Here is a 15616-nt window from a genome sequence, read left to right as displayed (position 1 = left end):
TTTCGGTGTATAATAGAACTAGGCTTTTTCAAACCCCTGATTAACGGTCACCCCTCTTTTATGTAAAATTTTTTTTGTCCCACCGGTATCTGCAAAAGACAAGTTTTACTGTACATTTAACATCAAAGGACCAGACACACTATGCTTCACATCTCTGAGAGATATCGAAGCCTTCCCATAGGATAGTTGCATGCTTGAAAAGGGTGGTTCATTCACGATTAATTTTATTTATTTATTTTTTCAACTTGTTTTGCCTCCCTCTTATTCCATGTGAACATTATCTAGTCATATACGATTTGCTGATTCCCCCCCCCTATTCTATGTGTATATATTGTTTCATTACAAGGACAAACTTGCTTTACCTGTCTATTTTTATTTCAATTTAGATTATCAGCAGCTGGTGCGCAAAGGTCCATACAATCATCAGTTTACCGTCCAGCATTTTCAAGGAACCGATCCAGTTGTGTATTCTATCACAGGATGGGTTCGCTCTTCCAGGGAACATCCCGTTTTCAAGCAAGCTGCAATGTTGCTTCAAGACTCTCAAAAGTAATGGAAATTTTTTTTTTCTTGTGTGAAAAACTAGGTTCCTAATGCCAACCACTATTGTGGCAAATTGTGATGAAATTTTTCATCTTGAGTAAGTGAATAAAAGATAAAATTCTCTAAATGTAGATAGTTCATTTACTGCTAAGCAGTATGATAATTTGATTTTTCTCCCAATGGGCTCTAATTTTTCTGTATTATTAGTTATTTTGATTAATAGTAATCCAGTGGGGAAAACACTGGTAAAAACAGCATATGCAAGATTTCATAAGTAATTGTGATTGTAAGCAAGAGTAATAGAATGGTAAGCTCAAGAAAGTTTTCAGTCTTTACTATATATTTTAATGATGATTCATTCAAGCTGAGAAAAAGCTTTTGGTAATGCTTTTGGTCTGCAACAGTTGCATGTGTAAACAAGAAGCTATTATGTTGAAACTACATAAATCAAGAACATTTCATTCTGTTAATTAAATTTGTGAGTGTATCAATCGAAATACATAATTTAAACTAGATATTATACACTGAAATCTCTTTAATTGTATTTTTTTTCAAATTCCAAATTAAGTAAGAATTATATGGTGTGATTAATTATAAAAATGAAAAAAAAAGAATTAACTCAAGTCTTGATGATGAAAAAGGAGAAAAAATCACAGTTGCTTTTTATTATGGCTAGGAATCGTTTAAAATTGTAAACTGGTTAATCGAAATATTTTGATTGATTAATTGACTGTTAATTGAATTTTAATAGAATGTTTTGAAATGCTAATAGCAAACGTAGTACTTATAACCATATAATATTAATTGATGCTATAAAAATATATTCTATTCATTTCACACACATATCCACTGAATGGATGTAAACATGGAAATGAATATGGAAATAAATTAAGAAGTTCCGAGCCCGCTTGCTTGATGGTATTTAACATGCTAAAAATACTTGTCATATCCTGGAATTTTTCAACTTGGATCTTGTCTTTTTTTTATATCAGTTATTTTACTGATTTTGAGACTAAATTAATTTTGAGATACTGTTACTTTTTCTCTTGAAACTACTCTCAAATGGGGATGGGGGGCTGATGGTTTCTAAATAAAAAAAGTGGTGTTCACAGTGGCGAAAATAAATTGTAGTCTTGTCAAAAAGTCCATGAAACTCTATTTGAAACTGAAATCATTACTAGTTTTCATTCAACCAACTTGTGTTTCCCCATGTCTGGAAAATAGGATCAGAATATTTATTCACTTATCTGAAATGTTATGTATAAAAACAAAATTTAAGACATATAATAAGTTTAGTCAAATAAACCAAGTTAAATTATAAAATTTTTGATAAAATTTTGAATTAAATTTTGATTGGATTGATTGAGTTGATTAACTCAACTAAATTTTTAACTGTGAGTAATAATTGATCTAAAGTACTGTATTGTTCTTACAAATTCTCAACATCTATATAGTTACTCAGTTATAATAATACCAAAAAGACTGCAAAATTTTGTCATTTTTAAAACACTGGTAGGAAAGGTATAATATGTATAATAATTCCATAATATAATAATATATAAGACAGGGCTCCCACATGTCCTACTTTTCCTATTTTTGGTAAAATGTCCTACTTTCTAGTTTTTGCCCTACTTTTCCTACCAAATCCTATCAACAAAATTCGTGTAATTGATTTTAAAATTGAGTAGGGAATCATTGATATATTGCCGACTATTACAAATGTTGTAGATTGCAATTAATGATTCTGTCAAAGCAGAAATTATATCATTTTTTTTATTTTGGGGGGGGGGTATATATGGACCATTTTGTTTTAACTTTTTATTTGCTTAGTTTAAGGGAGAATAGTAGGGGATACAAGAAGAATAGTCATTAAAACTTCTGTCTGGATGGAAAAAATAATTTTGTAATTATTACTTTATGGTTTCGGATGGTAACTAACATTCATTATTCAAAATTATAGTGCATGTTTTGTGTATAGGTGAAACAACAGTTTGCATAACAGAGCAGTTGGATACATAGGCTTATTTTAGGTTTGGTGATTCTGATGCTACCCAGTAGCATTCAATTGTCTTCTGTATTTTTAGGGCATGCAAAGTCAAACAATATTTACAACACTCTGCAAAGAGTTAGAAATGAAAGTGCTTCATTTGTCAAAAACGATTACACTGGCATTGAACACTAAAATTTAAACAAATCCCTTTAAATAAAGGATGGACAATGCAGTAAAATCATCTGGTTCACCTTGACTTATTTATTTCAGACCTTGTAATTTACACATTTCGCACTGTGCTTTTGGAAGTGGCCTCAAAAGAGCGACATTCTTAGAAAAACTTACATGTCTTCATAATTTGCTGTGTGTATGGTCAAAGAGAGGTGGCATACTGGACTGTGGAAGACTCCTTGAAAAAGAATGTAATTTTTATTGTGAGGAGAGGCAGAAAATAATTATCTGGGGTTGCTAGTATATACTGTTTTGGCCAAAATTTGTTTTTGTTGCCAAGTCATTTATGCCATTTTGCTTTGGATTGAGTCAGTCTTACAGAATACTAAAATAGCTCTATGAAAAAAAATGTTTAATTCGAAAAAAAAAAACAATTTAGGGAATTTTTATACTCTGTGATTATATATATGTTGTCTAACAAGAAAAGGTCTTAAATTATCATCCTCAAAAAATTATGAAAAGATTCAAGTATATTCATCTCAATCAGAAACTCATAAAAACCAAAAAATTAGTAACAGAGTTAAATAATAATTATAAAACCATAAAATAATTATAAAGCCGTGAAAAATTAATAAAAAAGACAATAGGTGGCTGTTCATCGCCTCACATGCTGCTCCTTGGCAAGATCTATAAAAAAAAAATACACACTCTAACTTTCCTTTTTTTCCTCCTCTTCAAGAAACTGGTTTTTTCCTCTTTGTATGTGCTGTAACATGTGATCATAGGTTGTTTAAATGATGTTACTCAAGGTTGAAGGGTTGTGAGATTTTTAAATTCATTCTTAGCCTGTATTAGCATTCAAAAATAACAATATTTAAAAAAAAATGTGAAACGAATTGAAAAACATCAACTAAAATTTGTGATTCACGTACATAGCATATGGAATGACAATCCATTCTGTAACTGATTACAGTAGTTATATAATTGATAATTCCACCAGATATTTTTATATTTTTGTTCATATTTTAAAGAGTCGAATTATTGGTAATTTTTTCGAAACTTATTGAGGATGACACCTTAGGACCCTTTCCTTGTAAAAGGGGTAAAATATAATAATGACAGATACCATGCGAATGATAAACATATTCAAAGATGATATATTCATGAACTAGTGTATGCTGAACAACCCTGTTGATTATGAGCAGAGTGAATCCAGTACTTTTCACTACATGATGCCAGAAGATGCTCCCACACATAAAATATGATAGTCCCTTGTTAATAAGAGCATACTTCACTTTAAGAAAACTTCTTCATCATCAAAAATATTTTAGGAATGACAAACAACATTTATTCTATGTATAAACATGTGTTGGTGTTTATGTCCTGCCAATTATAGAGTTCTCCTAGTAAAGCTTGGTGACCCCTCTCACCATCATCCACAAACCATGTGGACAAGTATACAACCACTTTGTCAATATGTTACTGTCACTCAATTCATATGAAATAAATTAGTTGATTTTATTGCAGAGAATGCATTGTGCAGCTCTTGGCATCACATCGTGGCATGGCACCTGCTTCTTCTGGTGCTGGATTACTTACTTCGGAAAATAGTTCAACACTAAGACGTAGTTCTAGCATGAGACGTGCTCAAAGTGTGGCAGCATCTGGAGTGAAGAGACGATCAGTGCCTTTGCAGATAAAGTATACCATGGTGGGTTTTTGAAAATTTTCATTCATCAGTTTTAAAATGTTAATATTAGGATTATATAAGAGAGAAAGGTTAAAGGAATATAATACAGTAAAATCTCCCGACAAGGGCAACTAACGGGACCATGAAAATGTGGCCGCTATTGAAAGGTGGCAGTAATTGGGAGTGGTAGTTTGTTTCTAGGAAAAAAACGTCAACTAAAATTTGTGATTCATGTACATAGCATGTGGAATGACAATCCATTCTGTAACTGATTACAGTAGTTATATAATTGATTATATTAAAATATATAATTATAATTTGATAATATTAAAATAATTGATTAATCTATCTAAAGCACTATTATGACATCCTGAGACTCGAGCTTGCAGTGCTAAGGTAGAACACAACAAGCAAGAAAAACTGATATGAACCAAGACGGTGCACCAACAGCACCAAATAGTTCTTTGTTCACACTGGACCATCAACTAGACCTTCTTTCCAGGGTGTTCCTAAGTCCAATCTGATAACTGAAGATATAGGCATACATACATTCTAGTTTTAAAAAAAAGGAAAAGGATTGACACATTCCTCTCAAAAAATTAATACCCTGGACATTTCTATTTGCAAGCGCTATTTTTTTTGCATGGGCAATCCCTTGGAGTAGGGAGTGCCAAATAAACAAAGAATTTCCAGTAATCAGATAACTTGCATATCCCTCTAGTGATTAGAATGCTGACAACAGGTCACTTCTGTTGTCCTCTGTATTATCTCTTCAAGTTTTTTTCCTCTCTACTGCCTTCAATATACCCACCTAGCATTTTTACCCAGGAAAAGAAAGCATGCGTAATTTCCAACCCTCCATAAAGTTTGGAGAGTGAGAAAAATCCCTTAAAACTTGAAAATTATTTTTTTCATTGTGATATGCATATTTTCCCCCCGAATCCATGTCCAAAGTGGCTGTTATTCAGAAATCATTGTTCTCGAGGTTTCTTGTAATGTTAAGTTTGTGGGACGCGTTTGGTTCCAGCAAGATGAGACTGTTGTTCGGAGGTGGCCGTTAGAGGAGGTTATACTGTAAAAATAATAATTGAATAAAGGGAAAATTTGCAGAGTATCCTATCTTATTTTTTTTCTCATAGATTATATTTAAGCTTTTCCTTATAATAAAAGAAAACTCTTACTAATATTTATAATGTCTAAGGATTCATTTTGGGCATCACAGTCTTGAGAGATGAATCTCTTGAAGCAGATTATATACTGAATCATTTGCCATCAGCAAAATTATTATTACACCAAAATTTGCTTGCTTATAAGCTAATTGTTTTGATTCTCCTGAAATGAGATTGATTGATTTTTGAAAACTTCCAAGTGTTTCACTACAGCGTTTCATGTCCTTTTTTCAGGATGGATTAATAGATATTTTGAAAAGAACCAACCTGCATTTTGCTCATTGCTTTCTTCCACACCATAATGCTGGTTTTGGTGATGTTCGGACTTCAAAAAATTCAGTCTCAGATGATGTCCTCAACATTCCCTTGCTCAGGTCTCAAATCAGAGGTGCTCAGATTTTAGATATGGTCAGAGTTTACAAACAAGGTATGGGAATCAATGCATTAAATATTTGGTTTGTTTTATGACATACTGATTGTATGTATGTATAACTGTTTTGTCTGTTTATGTACAAGAGACAAAACAAAAATTCACAGTGTCTAAATTATAAATAATAATTTAAAATTAGCTGTACTTTTTTTATGTAGTTTCTTTCTCACTGAAACATTTTTTTTCCATCAGAGCACCAGCTTTTGTATTCTAGCAATGTAGACTTCTGCTGGTTGGTAGCTAAATCATCCGATAACTGTCAGAATAATAATAATAATGATGATGATGATAAGTAAAATCTGACTAAGCAGTCATGATCTCTCTTAATTTTAGTGTTCACTTATTCAGTTATTTATCATGAACATCAACTCCTTATATTTTCAAATTTAAATTTGATTAAATTTTCCCTAAACATCTGTACTCTTTCATAGTATCTAGGTATATCCATAAACCTCTCATAATGCTGTTGAACTTATTTTAAACCAAATATGTAAATTATGTGATATTATAGTAACATTATATTCTGTAACATTATAAAATATATTATGTAACATTATAAAATATGTTATGTAACATTATAAAATATATTATGTAACATTATAAAATATATTATGTAACATTATAAAATATGTTATGTAACATTATAAAATATATTATGTAACATTATAAAATATATGTAACATTATAAAATATATGTAACATTATAAAATATATTATGTAACATTATTATAGGTTATTGTAATTTTTGCATTAAACTAGTGTTATCAGAGGTGAAAATTTTATAAAGAAACTCATATATGAAGTTTCCTATTTCATATTTTCTGAATATTTTACCAAAATAGTTTTGTCCCTATTCCTGCCTATGCAATAGTTAGTTTGATTGTGAACATGATGTAAACTTTATTAATTCTTCAAAATAAAAAAAATTTCAGGTTTTCCAGAAAATTTGGTGTATTCAGAATTCAGGCGCAGATTTGAAATATTAGCGCCCCCTGAACACAGGGTTCCTTCTCCCATCTATGATGAACGTCAAGCTGCAGAGGAACTAGTGGAACATATAGATATAGAAAAGTCTGCTTATCGCCTTGGACTAAGTCAAGTATGTTTGATTTTCAAATTTTTTTATAGAATTATCAGTGCTATGAAATTCAATAAAAAGCAAATTGATGAGCTTAATTTTAAAAAACACATGGTTGTAAAAAAAAAATCATCATTTATATTTTGAAAAATAGAAAAATGTAAGCTACTTTTCATAAAGAAGGTCTCATAACAACTTTCTTTGTTGATGAGGAGAAAAATTTAGATGTAATCACAGACCACAGAAAGATGGCTTATGACCTTCTGCGACTTTCATCATGAAAAAAGAATGTTCATTCTTATGTAGAGGAAAATAACTGAAAAAGAAAAAAAAAAGCATCCTCCAAGGTTGCTGTTTGGGATTCTGACCGTGTTGATTTGATAATGGTCATCTGACTCCACTCTGATTAAAAGACGACTTGTCAACAATCACCAAATTAATTTATTTACAAAAATTCACACACACGAAAAAATATCAACATGTTATTTACACCGACTCGCAACCACTGCATATTTTTTCTTCTTCTGGTCGCTTGGCGCACGTAATCGGCGTAGTCACTTTTAACGCCAAGCATTGGCGAAAGTCTGCCACACAACTCCCCGCCAGTCTCACACTTCATTTGTGAGACGAAACCGAACTTTGCGACCGTATCGGGAGATGTAAGTTTTGTTCTTATCACTGGAACTGTCACTGGAATGTGATGAGTCATCCTGAATGCCTTCATCCAACAGCAAAAATGCCGGCTTTAATCTGTCGATGTTGACCACCTTTTCTTCATCATTTACTTCCACCACGAAGTCTTTGGTCAATCTACGCACAACATGGAATGGATCTTCGTACGGGCACTGGAGAGACTTCTTGAAGGAACCACGGCGGATGAAGACATGAGTGCAGGTGGTGAGCTCCTTCGGGACGTAGATCTTTGGAAGTCCATGCCGCACAGGATTCGTTGGTTTCAGAGAGCTGATGATCCTCTGCAATCAAGCAATGTAGTCGGGAGGGTTAGACAATGGCTGATCGTTGTATAGCTGACCAGGGAGACGAAGTGAGGAACCGTAAGTCAGCTGGGCTGTTGAGGCATCAAGGTCACTCCTGTATGCTGACCTTAACCCAAGAAGAACCAATGGGAGAGCTTCATACCAGTCTGAGTCTAGGCCTTCCAAGACTTGTTTTAGCATATGACACATCAATGCTTGCTTGAGGGGACCATGGAACCTTTCCACCATTGCATTGCACTGTGGAGTATATGCAGCCGTCCTTGCAATTTGGATGCCAAGCATTCAGGAAAGCCTGAAGAAGACCAGATTCAAACTGTCCACCCCTGTCGCATGTTACCCTCTGAGGTGTACCAAATCATGCACTCCACCCATGTACCAATGCTCTGGCGACACTTTCAGCTGTCATATCCGATAGTGGCACTACCTCAGGCCATCTCGTGAATCTATCTACCATCCTTAGACAGTAACGGAAATCATGACACGGAGGAAGTGGTCCTATCAAGTCTATATGAACATGTGAAAAACGTTCATCGGGGACTAAAAATTTTGTCAAAGGCGACTTTGTATGCTTATGCACCTTGGTTTTCTGACATAGCACACATGCTCTACACCAAACAGTTATGTCTTTGTTTTGATTAGGCCAAAAATAACGGCTATCGATTAATTGTTTAGTGGCCTTGATGCCAGCATGAGATAAGCCATGCACCTGTTCGAAAAGTTTTTTTTCTTAAGGTTTGAGGGACATAAAATCTATTTTCTCCAGTAGGACTATCACAATAGAGGTGAATAGAGGTGAAGCAGCCATCCTCAGTTTCATTAATTCTACACTACAATCAATATTACCATCCAGAATATTTTTCATTTCCTCATCTTCAGATTGCATTTTGCTCCATAACTGCATGTCTGCTGATGAGGAGAATTGGATTTCACAAATGCGGGATAAACTATCCGCTACAATATTACTTTTACCTGGTAAATACTGAATATCTGTGGTAAACTGTGAAATGAAGTCAAGCTGCCTAAGCCTATGAGGTGAGCATTTATCCTGTTTTTGCTGAAATGCAAATAGGAGGGGTTTATGGTCCGCAAATAAAGTAAAGGGCCTAGCCTCTAACAAATGCTTAAAATACTGAATTGCTGAATATGCAGCAAGCAATTCCCTATCATAAGCTGAATAATTGCATTGTGCAGGTGACAGCTTTTTTGAAAAATAACCAAGAGGTTTTGGACCATCAGGTGTTCATGTAATGCAGCACCCATTGCAAAACCACTGCAGTCAGTGACCAAAGCCATTTTAGCATCTGCTGAAGGATGGTACAATAAAGTTGCCTTAGCCATGGCATTTTTTGCTTTTTCGAAAGCTGTGTCTAAGTCCAAATTCCATTTGATTTTCCGCTTGTCATTCTTTTTTGCCCCAACCAGTAACTTATTTAAGGGTGCAAGAATGACCTCACTGTCTGGAATGAAACGGTGATAGAAATTTATCATCCCCAAAAATCGTCGAAGTTGGCTAATATCACTAGGTTTGGGAAAATTCAAGATTGCATCAACTTTTTCTTTAGTAGGACAACAACCATTTTGATTGATTGTGTGACCTAAAAATTCAATTTGCTCTTTGCCAAATTCACATTTAGATTCGTTAATGACAATACCATATTCCAAAAAAAGTTTAAAAATTTCTTCCAAATGCTGCCTATGTTGCTCCGGATTCTCACTAGCAACCAAAATATCATCAATGTATGAAAAAACATAGTCCAAACCACGCATAACCTAATTGATAAATCTTTGGAAAGTTTGTGCTGCTGAACAGAGGCCAAAATTTAGAAATGGAAATTCAAATAACCCAAATGGTGTTATTATGGCAGTCTTGGGTATATCAGGTGGATTAACTGGAATTTGGTGGTAGGCACGAACCAAATCAATTTTGGAAAATATGCACTTTCCATTGAGCATATGCGAGAAATCATGAATGTGTGGTACAGGGTACTTATCTGGTACAGTAATGCAGTTCAGAGCTCTGTAGTCACCCGTGGGTCGCCAGTCAGACAAACCCTTGGGAACCATGTGTAAAGGGCCCAATTACTTTTTTGAAGGCCTGCAAATATCCTTATCTAGCATATAATCGAATTCTCGCTTGGCTATATTCAACTGCGCAGGATTTAATCTGCGTGCTTTGGCTAAAACAGGAGGGCCTACTGTAGGTATAAAATGTAACGTGTTATGCTTTACAGTATTTTGAGGTGCAGTATTTAACTGCGTGATCTCTTTATACTTGAGCAAAAGATCAGCATAACAGATTTGTCCGAAACTGTTTTTACTGCCTGAATGTCACATAAACCAGCAAGACCATGAGACACAAGATTTGTCAAGGGGTCAATTAAGTTGAGTTTTTTAATGTCAACAAGCAAACCAAAATGCTGTAAAAAATCAGTCCCTATAATGGGTTTGCTGACATCAGCAACGATAAATGGCCACTGCAATGTACGGCGTAATCCTAAATCTAAAGTGAGCAATTTGACACCATATGTTTTTATACATGTCCCATTCGCAGCATAGAGATTAAATGTGCTAACAGCAATTTCTTTACTCATAAATGATCTAGGATAACATGAAACATCGCTACCTGTATCTACCAAATATTCAGACTTATTTAAGCGATCTTTCACATACAGCCTACGACTTAAAACCAAATTCCCAGAAGCCGCAGCTACTTCTGATGGCTTGACTCATTTTTTGACCCATAAGAACAGGGCGAAACGCACTTAGTTGCCTTTTCTCCGAATCGAAAATGGTACCAACAAAGTCAATTTTCTTTTTTTACTGCATTACGATTTCTAGAATTACAGCGATATCGACCTCGATTATTGTTTGTTCGACGGTGACTCAACTCGGTCAAACTCTCTACTTGTTTTGTTAATTCATTTACCTGATGTTTGAGATCAACTAGTGTTGCACTTTCATCACTTTTACCAGCAGTCAAATGAGAGGCATTTACGGAAGCAACAGAGACAGCAGTGCATTCGCAAATTTTATCTGCCATCTGTGCCAATTTGTCCAAATTTTCGGAACTAATGGCCAGGACGGTTTGTACTGTGATCGGCAATCTATGCAACCATAAATTTTTCAAAAAATTATCATCAACATGACCTTCGCTGAGATCTCTCACTTGCCTTAACAACATTGAGGGTGAGCGATCCCCTAACTCAACATCCTCAAGTAATGTGTGAATTTTTTTCGTGTGAGGAATTTCAAATTCTGAAAGCAAACAGACTTTTAGCTGAGAATAAGGCCGATCTGACGGGGGGGGGGGGGGGGGGGTCACAAATTTGTCAGTAACATGTGACAGTGTTTCAGGGTCTAACGAAGCAACTAATGTGTCGAATTTTGTCTGCTCAACAGTAATCCCAGACACCCTGAAACTGGACTCTAATTGAACAAAAAATAGTTTCACATTGTTTGGCCAAAAATTTGGTACTTTGACAGACACACGACCACATTGTGATTCAACTTTCTCATCTCCTGAATTTCCAGGTTTCGGATCCGGCATTATCAGCATGTAAACTTCAATACCAATGTGAATGGAATTGCACTTTTAACACCCCAGAGGACACACGAGAAAGTGAACATACGAATCCAGCCTACCTTTACCAGAGGCCAATTAATGTTCTTGCGTCATTCCACACCGCGTCACCACATTTGGGATTCTGACCGTGTTGATTTGATAACGCTCATCTGACTCCACTCTGATTAAAAGATGACTTGTCAACAATCACCAAATTAATTTATTTACAAAAATTCACACACACGAAAAAATATCAACATGTTATTTACACCGACTCGCAACCACTGTATATTTTTTCTTCTTCCGGTCGCTTGGTGCGCGTAATCGGCTTAGTCACTTTTAACGCCAAGCGTTGGCGAAACTCCGCCACTGCTGCTAGAGGATTTTTTTTCCTATTTCTCCATGCATCCCTACCAAAACATGAATCCTCTCTTTTGGTGATGAAGGCCATAAAAGGTCTTAAGCTATTTTTCTGTGGCCAGATTTTATGTGTATTTGAGCATATTGTATGTGCAACATTTATGTGTAAAATAAAAATCATGCCCAAGAAGGACTTGCTGCAAAATTCAGAAATCCAATATGCAGCTTAATCTTAAGCAGATATCCAAATGGTTAGAGTAACTGGCTTGCCATTAGAAAGCATAGTTCTTCTTAGTATGATTTGATTATGGCTTGGTATCTTGATTATGTCCAGTTTTTTCGATGCAGCTCAGTTGAATTTGTAATCTTTACTGAAATCATGGATGAAGATATTTGTTTAAACTTATGAATTATAGTATGATAATTGTGACCATAATTGTAATTATGAACTTTATTTCATGTTTTTGTTATGCATGAAATAAATTAATTTCCTGAAAAAAATTAACACCATGTTAAACATTTTTCAAGAAATATATACACAGTGCAACCATGATAACTTGATTGCCCTGGTTACTCAACATTTATTGTTCCCATGGTTGGCACAATACTAAATTGAATCTCAAAAAAACCTCTTTAACTTGACATGTGATGACCACTATGATTTGTGCTGTGTTATTACGATGCATTTTCAGAAATCACCCATGTGTTGATCAGTTCAAAAATTTTTATGACTCACATGTTTCAAAAATTTTGTTTCATTGTTTCTACCATTTCTTTGTTGATTGATCAACGATTCTCTCTCACACTTTTGGATAAAGTTACTTCCTGTTTTTTCTCTAATTGGAACCTGGAAACTCAACCTGTTAACTATGAAGGCCACAGATGGACATGAATGATTTCTGAAATTTTTGAGTGAGAGATCATAGAGAAAGCTAGATTGGAATGTTTTAAATGAGAGGAGGAAAGTTATTTTGAACAATTGCACTGCTCATTCACAAATAACAGATCTTCTGGCCATAAAAATATGCTTTTCCCACCTAATTCTGTATTATTCTCAATACAAAATTTTTTAACAAAAAATTGCAGATAAAGACATTCTATGAATTTGTAGATAATGGAATACAGAATTTTTCAATAATATGCTGGCACATATACAGTGAAACCTGTATAAAATGGAACATCAAGGGACTGAAATTTTTTTTTCCCCGTTACAGACAGGTTTCCATTTTATAAAGGTGCACACAAAAACATATTCAGTATTTTTTTTTCTACCATTATGCAAAACTTAAATTTTGAGAATATCATCCAAAATACTATAGACCAACGAGTATTAAACAGTGACATGTGCATTATTACCATATTTTGAATAGCAATAGAATGAACACCTAATTATGTCAAAAGTGAAAAAAAAAAAAAAAATTAAAGTAATTGAGAAATTACGCATACCTTTTTCAAAATAGTGACAGTGAGATCAACAACCAATAACCTTTGTGAAAGAAAGATTATACATTTCCGGCCGTATTTATACATATCTATACGTGAATTATTTTTTGAAATAATCAAGTACAGTTTTCTGTACCAGTGTCATTCTTGCAATACGGTTTCCCTCAAACATTTGAGCACTGTGTTTATCATGCTCAAAAGCTCCATGTCATTTTTATAACCTGCAAAGTACTGTAAATTTGTAAGGCACTGAAGTGCACTTGTGTACGAGTTTATCCTAAGATCTTTTTCTGCAACTGTGTTGCATTTCTCTTCTTCATCACTGTTGATTTCATTTCATTTCCATCACTAAGCTTCCCTGCAATAGTAGTTCCAATACAGTTTTCATACTGTGCTACCATTGCTAATTCATCATCCACTGTTACGAAGTCTATTGCATGCAATCCTACTTTTGCTGCATTTAATGCTTCTTGTAGATTAGAAATTTCTTGATTGACTGATTCTTCTTTTGAATTGATTTCTCCAGGGAAGTTTGCTTTCACAAAACAGAGAGTTATAGTTTCATTATCAAATTTTTTACATGCTTTCAGAACCCACAATATCGCATCTAGTAGGTTGATAGATTTTGTTAATTCCGATAAATTTGATGCATTTTTCATCTTTGCCAGCAGTGATTGCATTACAGAGCTCTGGTAATTTATTTTCACATTGCAAATCACTCCTTGATCCATCGGCTGTGTAACACTAGTTGTGCTAGGTGGGAAAAAGGCCAATCTAACATTAGAAAGCTCAATGTGAGGATGTCAAGTCGCATTGTCAAGAAATAGTAGAACCTGTTTTTGCTTCTTCATTCTGGCATTGAACGCAACAAGTCACTCTTCATGATTTTAGCTGTCATCCACGCTTTTTTCATCATCAGCTCTGCCCCTCTGAATCTTAACACACATTGGTGGCATCAGAGATGTACAAAGGGGACCAGACGATCAAAAATGTATTTTTTAATGGGAAAAAAAAATTTTAATTAAAATTTCGGAAGAAAATACCTTTATAATTTATTATAATCAATTTCTGTTAATTTCAATGTTATTTAAAGGCTATGAACTCAAAATTTATCTTTAATAAATTCATTGCAACCCACCCTGTAAGCTATATAATGATAAATCACATAAAGGCCTTTTGCCTGCGGACCAAATATGGCCCTGGGGGTTATCTGATGCAACCTGCCCTCCTCAAACCTGATTTTGTAAAAATGAACAAAGCGGCACATTTACAGATAGCTTAAGTGTCCCATGGTACTTTTCCAGAGCATTTAAGTGGCCTGTGGTACAATTCCAGAACATTTAAGCGGCCCGTGGCACATTTTCAGATGTGAACAATGATCACATCAACACTTAAATGACTTAATGATCACTTAAATGACCAGGGACACCTTTCCAGAACACTTAAGCGATCTGTGACACATTTAGAGATCCCTTGAGTGACATGTGACATAGTTCTAGAGCACTTAAGTGGCCCCCAGTGCGGTTCTAGATCACTCATGTTACCAGCGGCACATTCTCAGATTATTTAAGTGATTCGCGGCATATAATTATGGATCACTTGAGTGATGCGTGGCACAGTTCCAGAGCACTTAAGCGGCCCGGACACATTTCCAGATCACTTGGATCCGCAAAACATTTAGAGATCACTTGGATCCGCAAAACATTTAGAGATCACTAAAGTGGCTCTGTAGGGCACTTATCAATGGGGAGGGGGGGGGATGTTACTTCAAGTGCCCACAAACTATCAAAAGGTTTTTCTGGTTTTTGGCGCACAGAGTAAGATGCCATCAAGAATATTTCATATTTTTATAAAGGGTGGTTGATGACGTAAGCATTATTCAAACCCCCCCCCCCTTCGTCATCAAAAGTCAGCAAATCGGAAACCACCCATTGATGCTGACGTAATACTTGAATGTCCCCAAAGCCATCATTTTCATCATAAACAAAACAGGCTTTTAATAAATCTGCTTTCATCCATACCCAATCCCTTACTTCCAAAACCAGTTCTGATACAATAGTAAGCATTCATAGTTTTTACAAGAAGTAAGAGTTCCCTAACAAAATGGAAATCAGTGCGACTTAATTTTTTCCCATTCAAGGGACAAAAACTTGCACTTGGCCAAAAATTCTTTCCGTTTCAC

At 34.8% G+C, this 15616-nt stretch overlaps 1 protein-coding gene across 2 annotated transcripts in view; it reads left to right on the top strand.

The window, feature by feature from the left end:
• LOC149089960 (unconventional myosin-XVIIIa-like) overlaps positions 1–15616 on the top strand; it is a 105159-nt gene that overhangs the window by 29275 nt on the left and 60268 nt on the right. For both annotated transcript variants that reach the window (XM_089231455.1, XM_089231463.1), the window contains exons 14-17: positions 387–549; positions 4232–4415; positions 5798–5990; positions 6926–7092. In XM_089231455.1, the coding sequence (XP_089087581.1) occupies positions 387–549; positions 4232–4415; positions 5798–5990; positions 6926–7092 (707 nt within the window). The remainder of the gene's footprint in view (positions 1–386; positions 550–4231; positions 4416–5797; positions 5991–6925; positions 7093–15616) is intronic.

This window comes from Pholcus phalangioides, unplaced genomic scaffold, assembly GCF_987345545.1.
Source record: "Pholcus phalangioides strain wild (caught in Gottingen) unplaced genomic scaffold, Ppha-v1.0 ptg000001l_1, whole genome shotgun sequence".
Lineage (NCBI taxonomy): Eukaryota > Metazoa > Arthropoda > Arachnida > Araneae > Pholcidae > Pholcus > Pholcus phalangioides.
The sequence above is the reverse complement of the archived record's forward strand: the minus strand, read 5'-3'. Positions and strand labels throughout refer to the sequence as shown.